At 42.8% G+C, this 15,754-nt stretch overlaps 1 protein-coding gene, 1 long non-coding RNA gene and 1 other non-coding gene across 7 annotated transcripts in view; 1 reads left to right on the top strand and 2 right to left on the bottom strand.

The window, feature by feature from the left end:
* Window positions 1–15,754, bottom strand: part of PPP1R13B (protein phosphatase 1 regulatory subunit 13B) — a 120,101-nt gene that overhangs the window by 49,584 nt on the left and 54,763 nt on the right. For 4 of the 5 annotated variants that reach the window (XM_015144577.3, XM_001088783.5, XM_077941900.1 and 1 more), the window contains 2 exons: window positions 15,013–15,160; window positions 3,903–4,022 (listed from right to left, as the gene is read on the bottom strand). In XM_015144577.3, the coding sequence (XP_015000063.3) occupies window positions 3,903–4,022; window positions 15,013–15,160 (268 nt within the window). The remainder of the gene's footprint in view (window positions 1–3,902; window positions 4,023–15,012; window positions 15,161–15,754) is intronic. The other variant, XM_077941901.1, reaches the window with a different exon arrangement.
* Window positions 11,266–14,652, top strand: LOC144330438 (uncharacterized). Its single transcript, XR_013396618.1, has 3 exons — window positions 11,266–11,956; window positions 12,958–13,416; window positions 13,666–14,652. It is a non-coding gene; the product is annotated as an uncharacterized LOC144330438 (long non-coding RNA).
* LOC114679995 (small nucleolar RNA SNORD51) lies at window positions 14,915–14,993 on the bottom strand. Its single transcript, XR_003732073.1, has one exon. It is a non-coding gene; the product is annotated as a small nucleolar RNA SNORD51 (small nucleolar RNA).

The raw sequence follows: 15,754 nt of genomic DNA on the forward strand, positions 1-15,754 counted from the left end.
ACAGGCCGGGCGCGGTGGCTCACGCCTGTAATCCCAGCACTTTGGGAGGCCGAGACGGGCGGATCACGAGGTCAGGAGATCGAGACCATCCTGGCTAATATGGTGAAACCCCGTCTCTACTAAAAATACAAAAAACTAGCCGGGCGAGGTGGTGGGCGCCTGTAGTCCCAGCTACTCGGGAGGCTGAGGCAGGAGAATGGCGTAAACCCGGGAGGCGGAGCTTGCAGTGAGCTGAGATCCGGCCACTGCACTCCAGCCTGGGTGACAGAGCGAGACTCCGTCTCAAAAAAAAAAAAAAAAAAGAATTAGGTACATATTAATAAGTAAAAGGTAAGACTTTTTATTTAAGTATAGCTAGTTGAGGGAGGGTATAGGTCTCTGCAGAGCTCAGGTAGAGAGTTAAAATAAACCCTTAGCACTAAAGCAGCACTTCAACTGTCAGCCAGTCTAACCCTTCTCTTCAGGTGGATGTTCCCAAGACAGGGGGGACCCTGGTCTAAGGTAAAAGTAGATGAAGAGTTGAGCCCGGAGCCTTGGTGTCCTGGATCCAGAAGTAATGGTATTCTAAAAGATAGCCTTATAACAATATTTACAGCTACAGAAAGATGATTTTAAAGTAGATAGTACCTCATCCAAGGGCAAATTTTCCTTTACTATAAAATACAAATAAAGGGGAATAACTTGCAAAACAGAAATAATACTTTTATAAAGGATTGTCCTTTTATTTGCTTGAGTTCATTTTTTTAAATATCAGAAGTAATCCATAATCTCTGTTAAATAACAAGTTAAAGGTCTTTTTTTTTTTTGAGACACAGTCTTGCTCTGTCGCCCAGGCTGGAGTGCAGTGGAGCGATCTCAGCTCACGGCAAGCTCCACCTCCCGGGTTCATGCCATTCTCCTGCCTCAGCCTCCCGAGTAGCTGGGACTACAGGCGCCTGTCACTACGCCCAGCTAATTTTTTCGTATTTTCAGTAGAGACGAGATTTCACCATGTTAGCCAGGATGGTCTTGATCTCCTGACCTCGTGATCCACCTGTCTCGGCCTCCCAAAGTGCTGGGATTACAGGCATGAGCCACTGCGCCCGGCCAAAGGTCTTTTAACTGTACAGTGTATATGTGTTCAGAAAAAATGTTCTTATTTTCTTTAAATTTTAATTCAAAAATATATAGTATATTCCCATGGTTCAAAAATCAAAAAGAACAAAAAGGTATACAATCAACAACCCTCCCTCCTCTGATCTACAGCCACTTTTCCCTTACCCCCAGGCCAACAACATCCCCAGTTGCGTAGATATCTTTTCAAAACTGCTTTATACATATACACATACAAACAGATATAGATGTACATTACTTTTTGGTCATCTTTCCACAAAAGGCAGCTAAGTGTGCCCATTCTTTTTGCTAATTCATTTAACATGTTTAGGAGATGGTCTGGGTCAGGGCACAGAGGTTCTTCATTATTTACGGCTACAGAGCATTCCGCTGTGTGGATGGACCCTAATTTATTTAGCTCATCTCTCCTGGTGGACATTTAGGTTGTGTCTACCAGCAATGCTCAGTGAATAACCCTGTTTATATATCATTTTGTATGTGCCAGGGCACAGCTTTAGGATAAATTCTCAGAAATGAAACTGCTGGGTAAAAGGTTTTATGTTTTGTAAGTTTAACAGCTATTGCCAAATTTCCTTCTATAGAAGGTGCCAACCGCCTCCCACAGCAATGCAGAAGACTGCCTGTTTCTCAGCATCCTTGTCAACACTGTGATATTAACTGTTCCAATCTTTGCCAATGTGACAGGTAAAATATAGTATTTCAAGATAGTTTTCTCTGCATGTCTTTTGTTAGGAATAAAGTGAATATCTTTTCATATATCCTAGGGCCATGTATATTTCCTTTTCTGTGAACTGTGTGTGTATATGTTTTTCCTATTATTCTACTAAGTTTTATTTATTTTTTTTTTTTGAGATGGAGTTTCGCTCTTGTTGCCCAGGCTGGAGTACAATGGTGCGATCTCAGGCTCACTGCAACCTCTGCCTCCCAGGTTCAAGCGATTCTCCTGTCTTGGCCTCCCGAGTAGGTGGGACTACAGGTGCGAGCCACCATGCCTGGTTAATTTTTGTATTTTTAGTAGAGATGGGTTTCACCTTGTTGGCCAGGCTGGTCTCGAACTCTCAACATCAGGTAATCCGCCCCACTCTGCCTCCCAAAGTGCTGGGATTATAGGTGTGAATCACCGCACCTGGCCAAGCTTTTTTCTTATCAAATTTTAGGAACTCTTTACGTGTAAAGGGAATTAGCCCTTAGCAATATGAGCTATAAATGCTACTTCCCAGTTTATAATTTATCTTTTGACTTTTTTTTAGATGTTATTGCCATGCAGTTATTTTTGGTTTTGTTTTATTTACATATATTTTTTGAGATGGGAGTCTCGCTCTGTCGCCCAGGCTGGAGTGCAGTGGCATGATCTTGGCTCACTACAACCTCTGCCTCCCGGGTTCAAGCAATTCTTCTGCCTCAGCCTCCTGAGTAGCTAGAATTATAGGCGCACACCACCACGCCAGGCTAATTTTTAGTAGAGATGGGGTTTCACCATGTTGGCCAGGCTGGTCACAAACTCCTGACCTCAAGTGATCCGCCTGCCTTGGCCTCCCAAAGTGCTAGGATTATAGGTGTGAGCCACCATACCCAGCCTATTTTTATTTTTTTGAGACAGGGTCTCTCTCTGTTGCCCTGGCTGGCTGGAGTGTGGTGGCACAATCACGGCTCACTGCAGCCTTCACCTCTGGCCTCAATCAATCCTCCCACCTCAGCCTCCCAAGTAGCTGAGACTACAGGCATCCACCACCATAACCAGCTAATTTTTTAATTTTTCTGTAGAGATGGGGTTTTGCCATGCTTCACAGGATGGTCTCGAACTACTTGGCTCAAGTGATCTGCCTGCCTTAGCCTTTCAAAGTGCTGAAATTACAAGCCTGAGCCACTGCACCCAGCCTTTGTTTTAAATAATCCATTTATCAGTCTTGTCTTTTATGGTTTAGTGTTACACTTACAAAGGCCTTGTTCACTTTAAAAATAAAAAGATCTCCCAGAGCTTTCTTCTAGTCTTTTCATGGTTTTATATACTTTTATCTAGAGGTTTGACCAATCTGTTATTTAACCAAAAACAATCCCTTTAGCATGGTGGTGGGTGCCTGTAATCCCAACTACTAGGGAGGCTGAGGCAGGAGAACTGCTTGAACCCAGGAGGCGGAGGTTGCAGTGAGCCGAGATTGCGCACTGCACTCCAGCCTGCATGAGAGTGAGACTCCATCTCCAAAAAAAAAAAAAAAAAAAAAAAAAAAACCAAAAACAATCCCTTTAAACACCAAGTCCCTTTATATATCTGAGTATGTTGTTTAATTAACACTGATGCCTAAAAAGTGTGATGTAATTGGCTGGGTACAGTGGCTGACACCTGTAATCCCAGCACTTTGGGAGGCTGAGGTGTGGCAAATCACTTGAGGTCAAGAGTTCGAGCCCAGCCTGGCCAACATGGTGAAACCCCATCTCTATCAAAAATACAAAACTTAGCTGGGTGTGGTGGCATGCACTGTAGTCCTAGCTACTTGGGAGGCTAAGGCAGGAGAATACCTTAAACCCCAGAGGTGGAGGTTGCAGTGAGCCAAGATTGCGCCACTGCACTCCAGCCTGGGCAACAGAGTGAGACTCTGTCTCAAAAAAAAAAAACAGTGCCATAATGGTAAACAACACTAACAGAAGCCAAAGAAACATGAGATACCAACTTTCCCTCTAGCCACTTGCAAGTGCAGGGGTGGGTATATGTGAATAATATTTATTCCTATTTTTCTTAAATTAACTTTTCTAGCAAAAATTAACAAATAAGGAAGAAAGCATTTACCTACCTTGTTCACTGTTCTCAGTTGGAGAGTCCTCGTGTCGAAGGAAAAATTTCACTTCTTCCCTCCGTGGACCCCATTTCTGAAGATGTTCGTACATCATATGATCGAAGGGTATGGGACGTTCTAGGAAAAAGACCACATCTTTTTTACTCCAGAATTAAAATGATTCCAACAAAAAGTAAATTTTTAAAAAAACTTAAATGAATGTATATATGCACGCATGCATATCTATATGTTAGAATTCAAAGATATTACAAGCACTGAATTTCAACATTAATGAGTAAAAGCAATATGAATGGGAAATAATTTAGGCAACAGATAAACACAAAAAGTATCCATGAAAGCAATTTTGCAACATTAAACAGGGAACACTGAAACTTGCCCTTTACAAAATTTATTTATCACAAAGCATTGTGTCTCCCATTTGTTTTTTTGTTCATTTGTTTTGAGATGGGGTTTTGCTCTTGCTGCCAAGGCTGGAGTGCAGCGGCACCATCTTGGCTCACTGCAACCTCCGCCTCTGGGTTCAAGAGAGTCTCCTGCCTCAGCCTCCCAAGTAGCTGAAATTACAGGCACGCACCACCACGCCCAGCTAATTTTTTGTATTTAGTAGAGAGGGGGTTTCACCATGTTAGTCAGGCTGGTCTCAAACTCCCGACCCCAGGTGATCCACCCACCTTGGCCTCCTAAAGTGCTGGGATTAAAGGCGTGAGCCACCGCACCCAGCCTATTTTTTTTTGAGACAGTTTTGCTCTTATCACTTAGGCTGAAGTACAATCTCAGCTCACTACAACCTCTGCCTCCAGGGTTTGAGAGATTCTCCTGCCTCAGCCTCCTGAGTAGCTGGGATTACAGGCGCCTGCCACCACGCCCAGCTAATTTTTGTCTTTTTAGGAGAGACGGGGTTTTACCATGTTGGCCAGGCTGGTCTTGGCCTCCTGGCCTCAGGTGATCCACCCACCTTGGCCTCCCAAAGTGCTGGGATTACAGGTGTGAGCCACCATGCTTGGCCTCCCATTCTTGAAAGAAACATAAATTGACCAGGCCATGTTATTCCTTAAAATGTCAGGCGTGGCAATCAGAGGTACAAAGGCTGGACAGGGCACTTCCTGGTGACTCAGGCAACATTATTGTGAATGTTTGTCAGTACCAAGTAAATAAAAATAAATGTATTTTAAAAATCAAAGCTTACTCACAATCTCTCACTTCTTTCTTTTTTTTGAGACAGGGTTTTTGCTCTGCCACCTAGGCTGGAGTGCAGTGGTATGATCTCAGTTCACGGCAGTCTCCACCTCCCAGGATCATGTGATCCTCCCACCTCAGCCTCCCAAGTAGCTGAAACTATAGGCACACGCCACTATGCCTGGATAATTTTTGTATTTTTTGTAGGGATGGCGTTTTGCCATGTTGCCTGGGCTAGTCTCCAACTGCTGGGCTCAAGCGATCTGCCTGCCTCAGCCTCCTAAAGTGCTGGGATTACAGGTGTGAGCCACTGTCCCTGGCCAATATCTAACCAATTACTTGAGAAGAGCACTAACCCAGTTGTTGAATTTAAAAGAACCACTTTTATATTTATAATGCATTCCATTTTCCTTCTCTGTGAACTGTCTCAGACACTATGCCTATTTTTCAAAAATCTGCATTGTGGCTGGGCGGGGTGGCTCACGCCTATAATTCTAGCACTTTGGGAGGCCAAAGTGGGCAGATTGCCTGGGGTCAGGAGTTCGAGACCAGCCTGGCCAATTTGGTGAAACCCCATCTCTACTAAAAATACAAAAATTAGCCAGGCATGGTGGCAGGTGCCTGTAGTCCTACCTACTCAGGAGGCTGAGGCAGAAGAATCGCTTGAACCCGAGGTGTAGGGTGCAGTGAGCCAAAATCGAGTCACCCCACTATAGCCTGGGCGACAGAGCAAGACTCCATCTCGGGGGTGTTGGGGCAGGGGGAATCTGGGTTCTTTCTTAGTGATTTAAAGGAGTTCTTTATACTCTGGATACTAATCTCAGGTTGGTTACATATACTGAAAATAAACTTGCCTATTAATTTTGTTGGTATCATTTTTTATATAGAAGTTTAAAGAATTTAAATGTAAGCAGTTATCAATCTTTTCCAATTTTAGTTTGAGTTTTTGGTATGATAAATCCTATTCTACTCCCAGGTAAAAAAGATATTCTCTTATGTTCTTTCTACAAATTTTAAAGTACAGGTTTTCACTGACTTTATGGAATTTATTTCTGCATTTGGCATAAAGATCTGATTTTATTTTTTTCCTACTTGAATAATCAATGGTCCCAGCATCATTTATTGAATAGTCTATCCATTCTCCACAGCCAAGTAATTGTCACCTCTAATATGTAGCAGGATGTCGTATGTACATGGGATCTTTCTGAGCTGTCTCTTCTATTTCATTGGCTATCCACTTATCACTGTGACACCACCACAACCTTAATTACTATCATTTTGTAGTAGGTCTTGCTACCTGGTAGATCAATTTCCCTCACATGGCTTAGTTTCAAAATTGTCTTAGTATTTCTCATCCCTTTTTGTCCAGATCTTTTTTAAAAAGGTAGAATTTTGACTGGAACAATATTAATTGATGTATAAATAAACATGGGGAGACCTAATATCTTTCTGATACCAAGTTTTCCGGGCCATGAACATGATTGTGTGCCTTCATTTTTTTCATGCATCTTGTGTTCTTCAATGATGTCTTAAAACGTCTCACCATGGAGGTCTTGCTCATCTTAATTTATCCTCTGAACTTGATTTTCTGTTCTACATGTGCACATTATCATTTAAACATAATTGTTTTATTTTGGAATAATTTGAAATTTATAGAAAAGTTACCAAAATAGTACAAAGAGTTCCTGTATATCCTTCATCCACTTTCCCCTAACACAAACATCTTACTACACAGCTATGGCATACTGTATACACTTCATCCTTGAACACAGGTCTGAACTGCAGAGGTCCATTCACATGTGAATTTTCTTCCACCTCTGCCACCTGAGACGGCAAGACTGACCCTTCCTCTTCCTCCTCCCTCAGCCTAATTCACATGAAGATAAGGGCCAGGTGTGGCAGCTCACGCCTGTAATCCCAGCACTTTGGGAGGCCAAGGTGGGCAGATCACTTGAGGCCAGGAATTCCAGACCAGCCTGGCCAACATGGCAAAACCCCATCTCTACTAAAAATACAAAAAATTAGCTAGGCATGATGGTGCACACCTGTAATCCCAGCTACTTGGGAGGCTGAGACAGGAGAATCACTTGAACCCGGGAGGCAGACGTTACAGTGTGCTGAGATTGCGCCACTGCACTCCAGCCTGGGTAACAGAGCACAACTCTGTCTCAAAAACAAACAAACAAACAAAAAAACCCGAAAAACCATGAAGGATGAAGGCCTTTATGATGATCCACTTACACTGAATGAATTGTAAATACATTTTCTTTTCTCTAGCTTATTTTATTATAATAAAGTATATAACACATATGACATATAAAATGTATTAATTGGTGATTTATGTTATCAGTAAAGCTTCTGGTCAACAAAAGGCTACTAGTAGTTAAGTTCTGGAAGAATCAAAAGTTACACTTGTTTTTCAACTGCGCAGTGGTTTGGTGTCCCCAGTCACCATGCTGTTCAAGGTTCAACTGTACTTAATAAATAAACCTTGTTAATAGTGTGGCTCAGTTCTTCCCTAATCTTATTTTGACTGTTTGATCTACTAATTTCTAATAGATACATGCCTACAGATCTCCCATTTTGACAGTGGATTTACAAAATTCCTCCTAATTTTATAAATTTTGACCTTGTATTTTTCAGTTTACGTTGTTAAATGTACATCTACTCATGACTGTTTAAGCTTCTTCATACATCACTCCTTTTGTTATGTCCATCTTTATCTTAACAGTTTAACTTTAAATTTTATTTTGCCTGATATTGTTGCCAGAAAAGCTTTCTTTTCACCTTTCTCTTCATTTCAACATTTCTGATGATATTATGCTTGTATGTCTGTCTCTTGTAAGCAGCATACAGCTGGATTTTATTTTTCACCCAATCTGTACCTCTGTCTTAATAGGCAAATTTAATCTGTTACAGTTAACATGGTTATGGATATTCTTATATTTAGTTCTCCTGGTTTATTTCAGGTTTTCAGTCTCTTGTCCTTTCTTTTTCTTCCCCCTTTTCTGATTTCTCTTGGATTGATGGAGTTCTCTGTGTTCCCCTTTTCCCACTCCGTTCCACTTGAGGCACAGTTGTAAGCACTTTACAGGCACTATATTATTTAATATTCATTCTTACTAGGAGTAACTCCAGCACCAAGTAGTGAAGCCTGGCCCTTGGCTTAACTCAGGTGGAACACACCTTTAGCCCTGCTGCTCCACAGGAACCCAACTCCCAGCCCCGTGGCCTATGTCCAGTGGAGGCCAGCAGAACCACAGTTTTGGTCCTGCTCACTGTCTTGCACTTTTGCTCCACAGAAAGGCTACTCTTCATTGTCATCTATTTATTTTTTTAATGTGAGAATGTCTTTTTAGTTTTTATATATTTTCTCTGAAACTTAGTTTCTTACGAATTTGGAGCAGAAGGAGTGCTTCAAAACACAAACCTTATGCACCAATTCGGTCAGTCTTAATTATTGAAGTTGGTTTGAATCTTGTACATTCATTGTCCTAATTTTTCAGTTTATTTTGGTTATTTAAACAAGAAAGATTCTCATGATTCCCCTCTATTTCACAGACCTGAACCCTCAAATGGTTATCAAGCTACGTTATTCCATTAAATTTTTTTTTTTTTTTTTTTTGAGACACAGTCTCACTCTGTTGCCCAGGCTGGAGTGCAACGGCACGATCTCAGCTCACTGCAACCTCCACCCTGGCTCAAGCGATCCTCTCACCTCAGCCTCCTGAGTAGCTGGGACCACAGGCATGCACCACCACGCCCACCTAATTTTTTTTTTTTTTTTGAGACAGAGTTTTCACTCTTGTTGCCCAGGCTGGAGTGCAATGGCGCGATCTCGGCTCACTGCAACCTCCGCCTCCTGAGTTCAAGCGATTCTCCTGCCTCAGCCTCCCAAGTAGCTGGGATTACAGGCATGAGCCAACACACCTGGCTAATTTTTTGTATTTTTAGTAGAGACAGGGTTTCATCATGTTGGCCAGGTTGGTCTTGAACTCCTGACCTCAGGTGATCCACCCACCTTGGCCTCCCAAAGTGCTGGGATTACAGGTATGAGCCACCGCACCCAGCCTACACCAGCTAATTTTTTGAATTTTTTTTGTCGAGATAGGGTTCACCATGTTGGCCAGGCTAGTCTTGAATTCCTGAACTCAAGTGATCCACCTGCCTCGGCTGCCCAAAGTGATGGGATTACAAAACTAATCTTTTACATAATCAAGATGTTTATATCAGGCTGGGTGTGGTGGTTCATGCCTGTAATCCCAGCACTTTGGGAGGCTAAGGCAGATGGACCACCTGAGGTTAGGAGTTCAAGAACAGCCTGGACAACATGGTGAAACCCTATCTCTACTAAAAATACAAAAATTGGCCGGGTGTGGTGGCGCATGCCTGTGGTTCCAGCTACTCAGGAGGCTGAGGCAGGAGAACTGTTTGAACCCAGGAGGCGGAGGTTGCCGAGAGCTGAGATCGTGCTACTGCACTCCATGCACTCCAGTCTGGGTGACAGAGTGAGACTCTGTCTTAAAAAAAAAAAAAGTTAATATCAGCTCATGTGCTCTATCAAGAAGCATTGAAAAGCTGACATATATTAAAAAAAAAAAAACCCTAGGGACTGGGCATGGTGGCTCACACCTGAATCCCAGCACTTTGGGAGGCAGGAGTATCACTTGAGCCTAGGAGTTCAAGACCAGTCTGGGAAACACAGTGAGACTTAATTGTTACATTTTTTTTGAGACACAGTCTCGCTCTGTTGCCCAGGCTGGAGTTAGTGGCATGACCTCGGCTCACTGCAAGCTTCACCTCCTGGGTTTTACGCCATTCTCCTGCCTCAGCCTCCCAAATAGCTGGGACTACAGGCGTGCACCACCTATGCCCGCCTAATTTTATTTTTAGTAGAGACGTGGTTTCACTGTGTTAGCGAGGATGGCCTTGATCTCCTGACCTCATGATCCGCCCACCTCAGCCTCCCAAAGGGCTGGGATTATAGGCATGAGCCGAGTCTGGCCTTTTTTTTTTTTTTTTTCTAATTAGCAGGGTGTGGTGGCACACATCCGTAGTCCCAGCTACTAGAGAGGCTGAGGCAGGAGGACTGCTTGAGTCCAGGAGCTTGAGCCTGCAGTGAGCCATGATTGCTGAGGCAGGAGAATCACTGGGACCTGGGAGGCAGAGGTTGCAGTGAGCCGAGATAGCACCACTGTGCTCCAGCCTGGGTGACAGGGCGAGACTCTGTCATAGAAAAGGGAAGGGAAGGGGAGAGGAGGGGAAGGAAGGGGAAGGGAGGGGAAGGGAGGGGAGGGGAAGGGAAGGAAAGAAAAGGAAAAACACTGCTGATCTGGTTAGGTTTTATGTCCCTATCCAAATCTCATCTTGAATTATAATCCCCATAATCCCCACATGTCAAGGGAGAGACCAGATGGAGGTCACTGTAATCACGGAGGTGGCTCCTCATGACAGTGAGTTCCCATGAAAACTGATGGTTTTAGAAGGGACTCTTCCCCTCACTTGACATTTCTCATTACTGCCACCTTGTGAAGAAGATGCCCTGCTTCCCCTTTGCCTTCTGCCATGATTGTAAGTTTCCTGAGGCCTCTCCAGCCATGAAGAACTGTGAGCAAATTAAACCTTTTTCCTTCATAAATTACCCTGTCTCTGGCAGTTCTTTATAGCAGTATGAAAATGGACTAACAACCCTATACATCATGACCTGGCCAAATTAACAGACTGTTACAGGCTGAAGTGTGTCCCCGTGAAATTGTAGTCCTGACCTCAAGTACCTCGAAATGTAACTGTATTTGGGGACAGGATTTTTAAAAAATGAAGTCATCAAAGTGGCCCCTAATCCAATATGACTAGTGTCCTTACAAGAAGAGGTTTGTCCGCAGACAGGCATGGAGGGAAGACACAGGCAAGAGAAGACAACCATCTACAAGTCAAGGAGAGTCTTCAGAATAAACCAAGCCTGCTGACACCTTCATCTCAGACTTCTAGCCTCCATCACTGTGAGAAAATAAATTATTGTTGTTTAAGCCACCCAGTCTGTGGCACTTTGTTATGGCAACCTTAGCAAAATAATGCACAGATCCACAGTGAACTAGCTCTACTAGAAAGCACTGATAATTACTATTGAAGGATTCTATCTATGACATACTGATCATACTAATGTCAGCAGTTATGGGTGCAGAAGTTTTTTTTTTTTTTTTTCAGACGAAGTTTCACTCTTGTTGCCCAGGCTGGAGTGCAGTGGTGTGATTTCGGCTCACTGCAACCTCCACCTCCCAGGTTCAAGCGATTCTCCTGCCTCAGCCTCCCGAGTAGCAGGGATTACAACAGGTGCCTACCACCACGCCCAGCTAATTTTTTGTATTTTTAGTAGAGACGGGGTTTCACCATGTTGGCCAGGCTGGTCTCAAACTCCTGACCTCAGGTGATCCAACCGCCTCGGCCTCCCAAAGTGTTGGGATTACAGGATTGAGCCACAGCACCCAGGTGCAATTAAGTTTTATGTGAGGGTTCTCTGAAACCTTAAAAAAACAAACAAACAAACAAACAAAAAAAACAAAAAAAACTCTGTAAGGGTTCCTCTAGGTAAAAGGATTGAGAAAGGCTGTTACAGTGCTTTCCCTCTCCCTTTGACGGCATCCACTGGAAGTTACCTTCTCTTCTTCCTAGACCCAGCTTTGTTGGCCATTTTACTTACTAATCTGTGTTCACTAAGTGCCTTCTACGAACACTAGGCTGGGCACTGGGGATATAATGGTGAACAACAGACAAGTTCCTGCCTTCAGGAATTTTAGTCCAACAGGATAGAGATGAAAACTACTACTATATTGTGTTTTTTTTTTTTTTGAGACAGAGTCTCGCTCTGCCAGGCTGGAGTGCAGTGGCACACTCTCAGCTCATTGCAAACTCCACCTCCAGGGTTCAAGGGATTCTCCTGCCTCCCAAGAAGCTGGGACTACCAGCCATGTGCCACCATGCCTGGCTAATTTTTATATTTTTAGTAGAGATGGGGTTTTGCCATGCTGGCCAGGCTGGTCTCCAACTCCTAGCCTCAAGTAATCCACCTGCCTTGGCCTCCTAAAGTGCTGGGATTAGAGGCATGAGCCACCGTGCCCGGCCTATATCATGTTTTGATAAATACTACAACAGTATTAGAGCACAGGGACACTAATACCCTTTGAGATTCATGGAAGGGATGAGAGGCAAAGAATAAACAGATGTTAGCCAAACTCCTATGGGTTGTTCTAGACAATGAAGGGACATGTACAGAAGCCACGGTAAATGTACTGTGCTGTGACTCTGTGCTCCAGGGTGCTAGTCCTCATCCTTGAGGAGGTAAAACTAAGAGTTATGATTTGAGATGGGCCGGGAGACAAGGATGGCACCAACTGAGTGACTCATAAGAGGGAGATAAGCATTCTCAAGAGGCCATAGACCATTTAGGGCTATAATACTTATGTAAAAATTTTATTCCCTTACAATGGGAAGGCAGATGAGGAATTAGAAGTGATAACAAGTAACAGAGAACAAAAGTGCTAAGAGGCTAGAGAAGAAAAACAATGGAATTAATGATCAGGCTCTAACACTGCTCCCCTTAAAAACGTTAATTCCGGGTGCGGTGGCTCACGCCTGTAATTCCAGCACTTTGGGAGGCCGAGGCGGGCAGATCATGAGGTCAGGAGATCGCGACCATCCTGTCTAACATGGTGAAACCCTGTCTCTACTAAAAATACAAATAGTTAGTGGGGCGTGGTGGCGGGCGCCTGTAGTCCCAGCTACTCGGGAGGGTGAGGCAGGAGAATGGCATGAACTCGCGAGGTGGAGGTTGCAGTGAGTGAGCCAAGATTGCGCCACTGCACTCCAGCCTGGGCGACAGAGCGAGACTCCATTTCAAAAAAAAAAAAACCACATTAATTACAATTACTTAACTGCCTGCTTCCTGTAGTTGTCATTAGGCTAATAATTGAGGACCTGTCCTTTTACTTCTAATTTATAATAGTCCAATGTTTATCAAAGTCAAGTTTTTTTCCATGTATCCTTAAAATTATTTACTCTGAATTCTTTTTTTTTTTTTTTTTTTTTTTTTTTTTGAGACGGAGTCTTGCTCTGTCACCCAGGCTGGAGTGCAGTGGCCGGATCTCAGCTCACTGCAAGCTCCGTCTCCCGGGTTCACGCCATTCTCCTGCCTCAGCCTCCCGAGTAGCTGGGACTACAGGCGCCCGCCACCTCGTCCGGCTAGTTTTTTGTATTTTTTAGTAGAGACGGGGTTTCACCCTGTTAACCAGGATGGTCTCAATCTCCTGACCTCGTGATCCGCCCGTCTCGGCCTCCCAAAGTGCTGGGATTACAGGCTTGAGCCACCGCGCCCGGCCATTTACTCTGAATTCTAAGTATAATATTAAAAGCACAAAACCTTGCAAAAAGAAAAATTGTAATTTATATATCTATAAGGGACTTGTATCTAGAATACATAAAGAACTTCTACAGTTCAGTACTACAAAGACAACCCATTTTTAAAATGGGCAATGGAGTGGGGTGTGGTGGTTCACACCTGTAATCCCAGCACTTTGGGAGGTCAAGGCAGTGGATCACTTGAGCCCAGAAGTTACCATCCTGGGCAACAATGGCAAAACCCTGTTTCTACAAAAATTAGTTGTGCATGGTGGTGCATGCCTGTAGTCCCAGCTACCTGGGAGGCTGAGGTGGGAGCACTGCTTGAGCCCAGAAGATGGAGGTTGCAGCGAGCCAGGATTGTGCCACTGTACTCCAGCCTGGGCAACAGAGAAAGACATTGTCTTAAAAAAAGGAAAAAAAAAAAAATGGGCAAAGGAACTGAATAGACACTTCTCCAAAGAAGATACATAAATGGCCAATATGCACATGAAAAGATTTTCACCATCATTAGTCATTAGGGAAATGCAAATGAAAATCACAATAAGACATATCTTCACAACTACTAGGATGGCTAAAATCAAGCAGATAGTATCAAGTGTTAGATAGTATCAAGTGTTGATGAGAATGTGGAGAAATTCTCCACATCATATACTGCTGTAGAGAATGTAAAATGAAACAATTGCATTAGAAAACAGTCTGGTGATTGTTGAAAAGGTTAAACACAGAATTACCATATGACCCAGAAATTCCTAGGTTTATACCTAAGAGATATGAAAATATATGTCCACACAAAAACTTGTACATTGCCAGGCACGGTGGCTCATGCCTGTAATCCAAGCACTTTGGGAGGCCAGGGTGGGTGGACTGCCTGAGCTCAGGAGTTCAAGACCAGCCTGGGCAACATGGCAAAACCCCAACTCTACTAAAAATACAAAAAGTTAGCCAGGCGTGGTGGTGCGCGCCTATAGCCCCAGCTACTTGGGAGGCTGAGGCACAAGAATCGTTTGAACCCAGGAGGCGGAGGTTGCAGTGAACCAAGAGCATGCCACTGCACTCCAGCCCGGGGAATAAGAGAAAGACTCCGTGTCAGAAAACAAAAAACAAAAACAATTTGTACATGAAAGTTCATAGAAGCATTATTCATAACAGCCAAAAAAAAAAAAAAAAAAAAAGAGACAACCCAAACATCTATCACTCTGGCATGGGAGATAAGAGTGAGATCCTGTCTCAAAAAAAAAAAAGTAGTATATAAAAAAGCATTTTGTAAAACTCAGTCCCGTGCAATATAATTACATTTATTTTAATTACTCAATTCTTTATTACCACAGATAACTAAGAACTAGAAGCAATATTTTCCATTTGATAAATACTAAATTATATGTACTTAGTTACTTTTTTAGGTACTTAGTACCTTTTATCCCTTAGTGCCTTTTTTTCCCCAGGTTTATCAGAAAAAAAGCAAATCCATCACAAGCTAGCTAAAAGATGGTGATCTGATTTTATTCATGTAACAACCTTTACAGGACCTAATACATACCATTTCCCCTCCATACTTCAGCTAAATGGCAGCTGCCTTCTCCAGGTTCCTTGCAAAATTCTACAACATCTCGACAGGTTGTTTCTGGTGTTATAGGAACTTCTGTTAAAATCTGTTCATTGTTGCTCAAGAAAACGGTTAATATCATCTGTAAGAGAAAAGATTAAAGCTACAACTTAAGATTCCTTATCACAAAGAGATTAATCTATAAATTTAAAGTGATCCCTCTACCCACCCCCTGCCCCCAAAATACCAACAGGATTCTTTTCTGGAAATAATAAAAGATAAGCTGATTCTAAAGTTCACATACAAGATGAAAAAGACAAGTCAGGAAAATTCCAAACGAGAAGAGTAATAGAAAAGAGCACTACCAGATCATTATAAAGCCCCAAAACAACAAGGCACCAGTACATATATAGATCAATGGGGCAAAGTCATATCCCAGAAATAGACCCAATTACCCATGAAAAAAATGGCAAATGATGAGGGAGGTATCTCAAAAATCAAGGAGGGAAAACGACTATACAATGAGTGATGTTTGAACAAAACATATCCATCTGGAAAAAAAATGGTTTCATACCATATATCGTACACCAGCATAATTTCCTAATAGATCAAATATTTAGATACGAACCCTAAAACCATAAAAAGTCCAGAATAAAACCTGGGTAAATTCCCTTTTATAGCCTTGGAGTATAGATGTTGTTTCTAACTATGACTCAAAAACCAGACACTATTTTTA

Source organism: Macaca mulatta, chromosome 7, assembly GCF_049350105.2.
Source record: "Macaca mulatta isolate MMU2019108-1 chromosome 7, T2T-MMU8v2.0, whole genome shotgun sequence".
Classification (NCBI taxonomy): Eukaryota; Metazoa; Chordata; class Mammalia; order Primates; family Cercopithecidae; genus Macaca; species Macaca mulatta.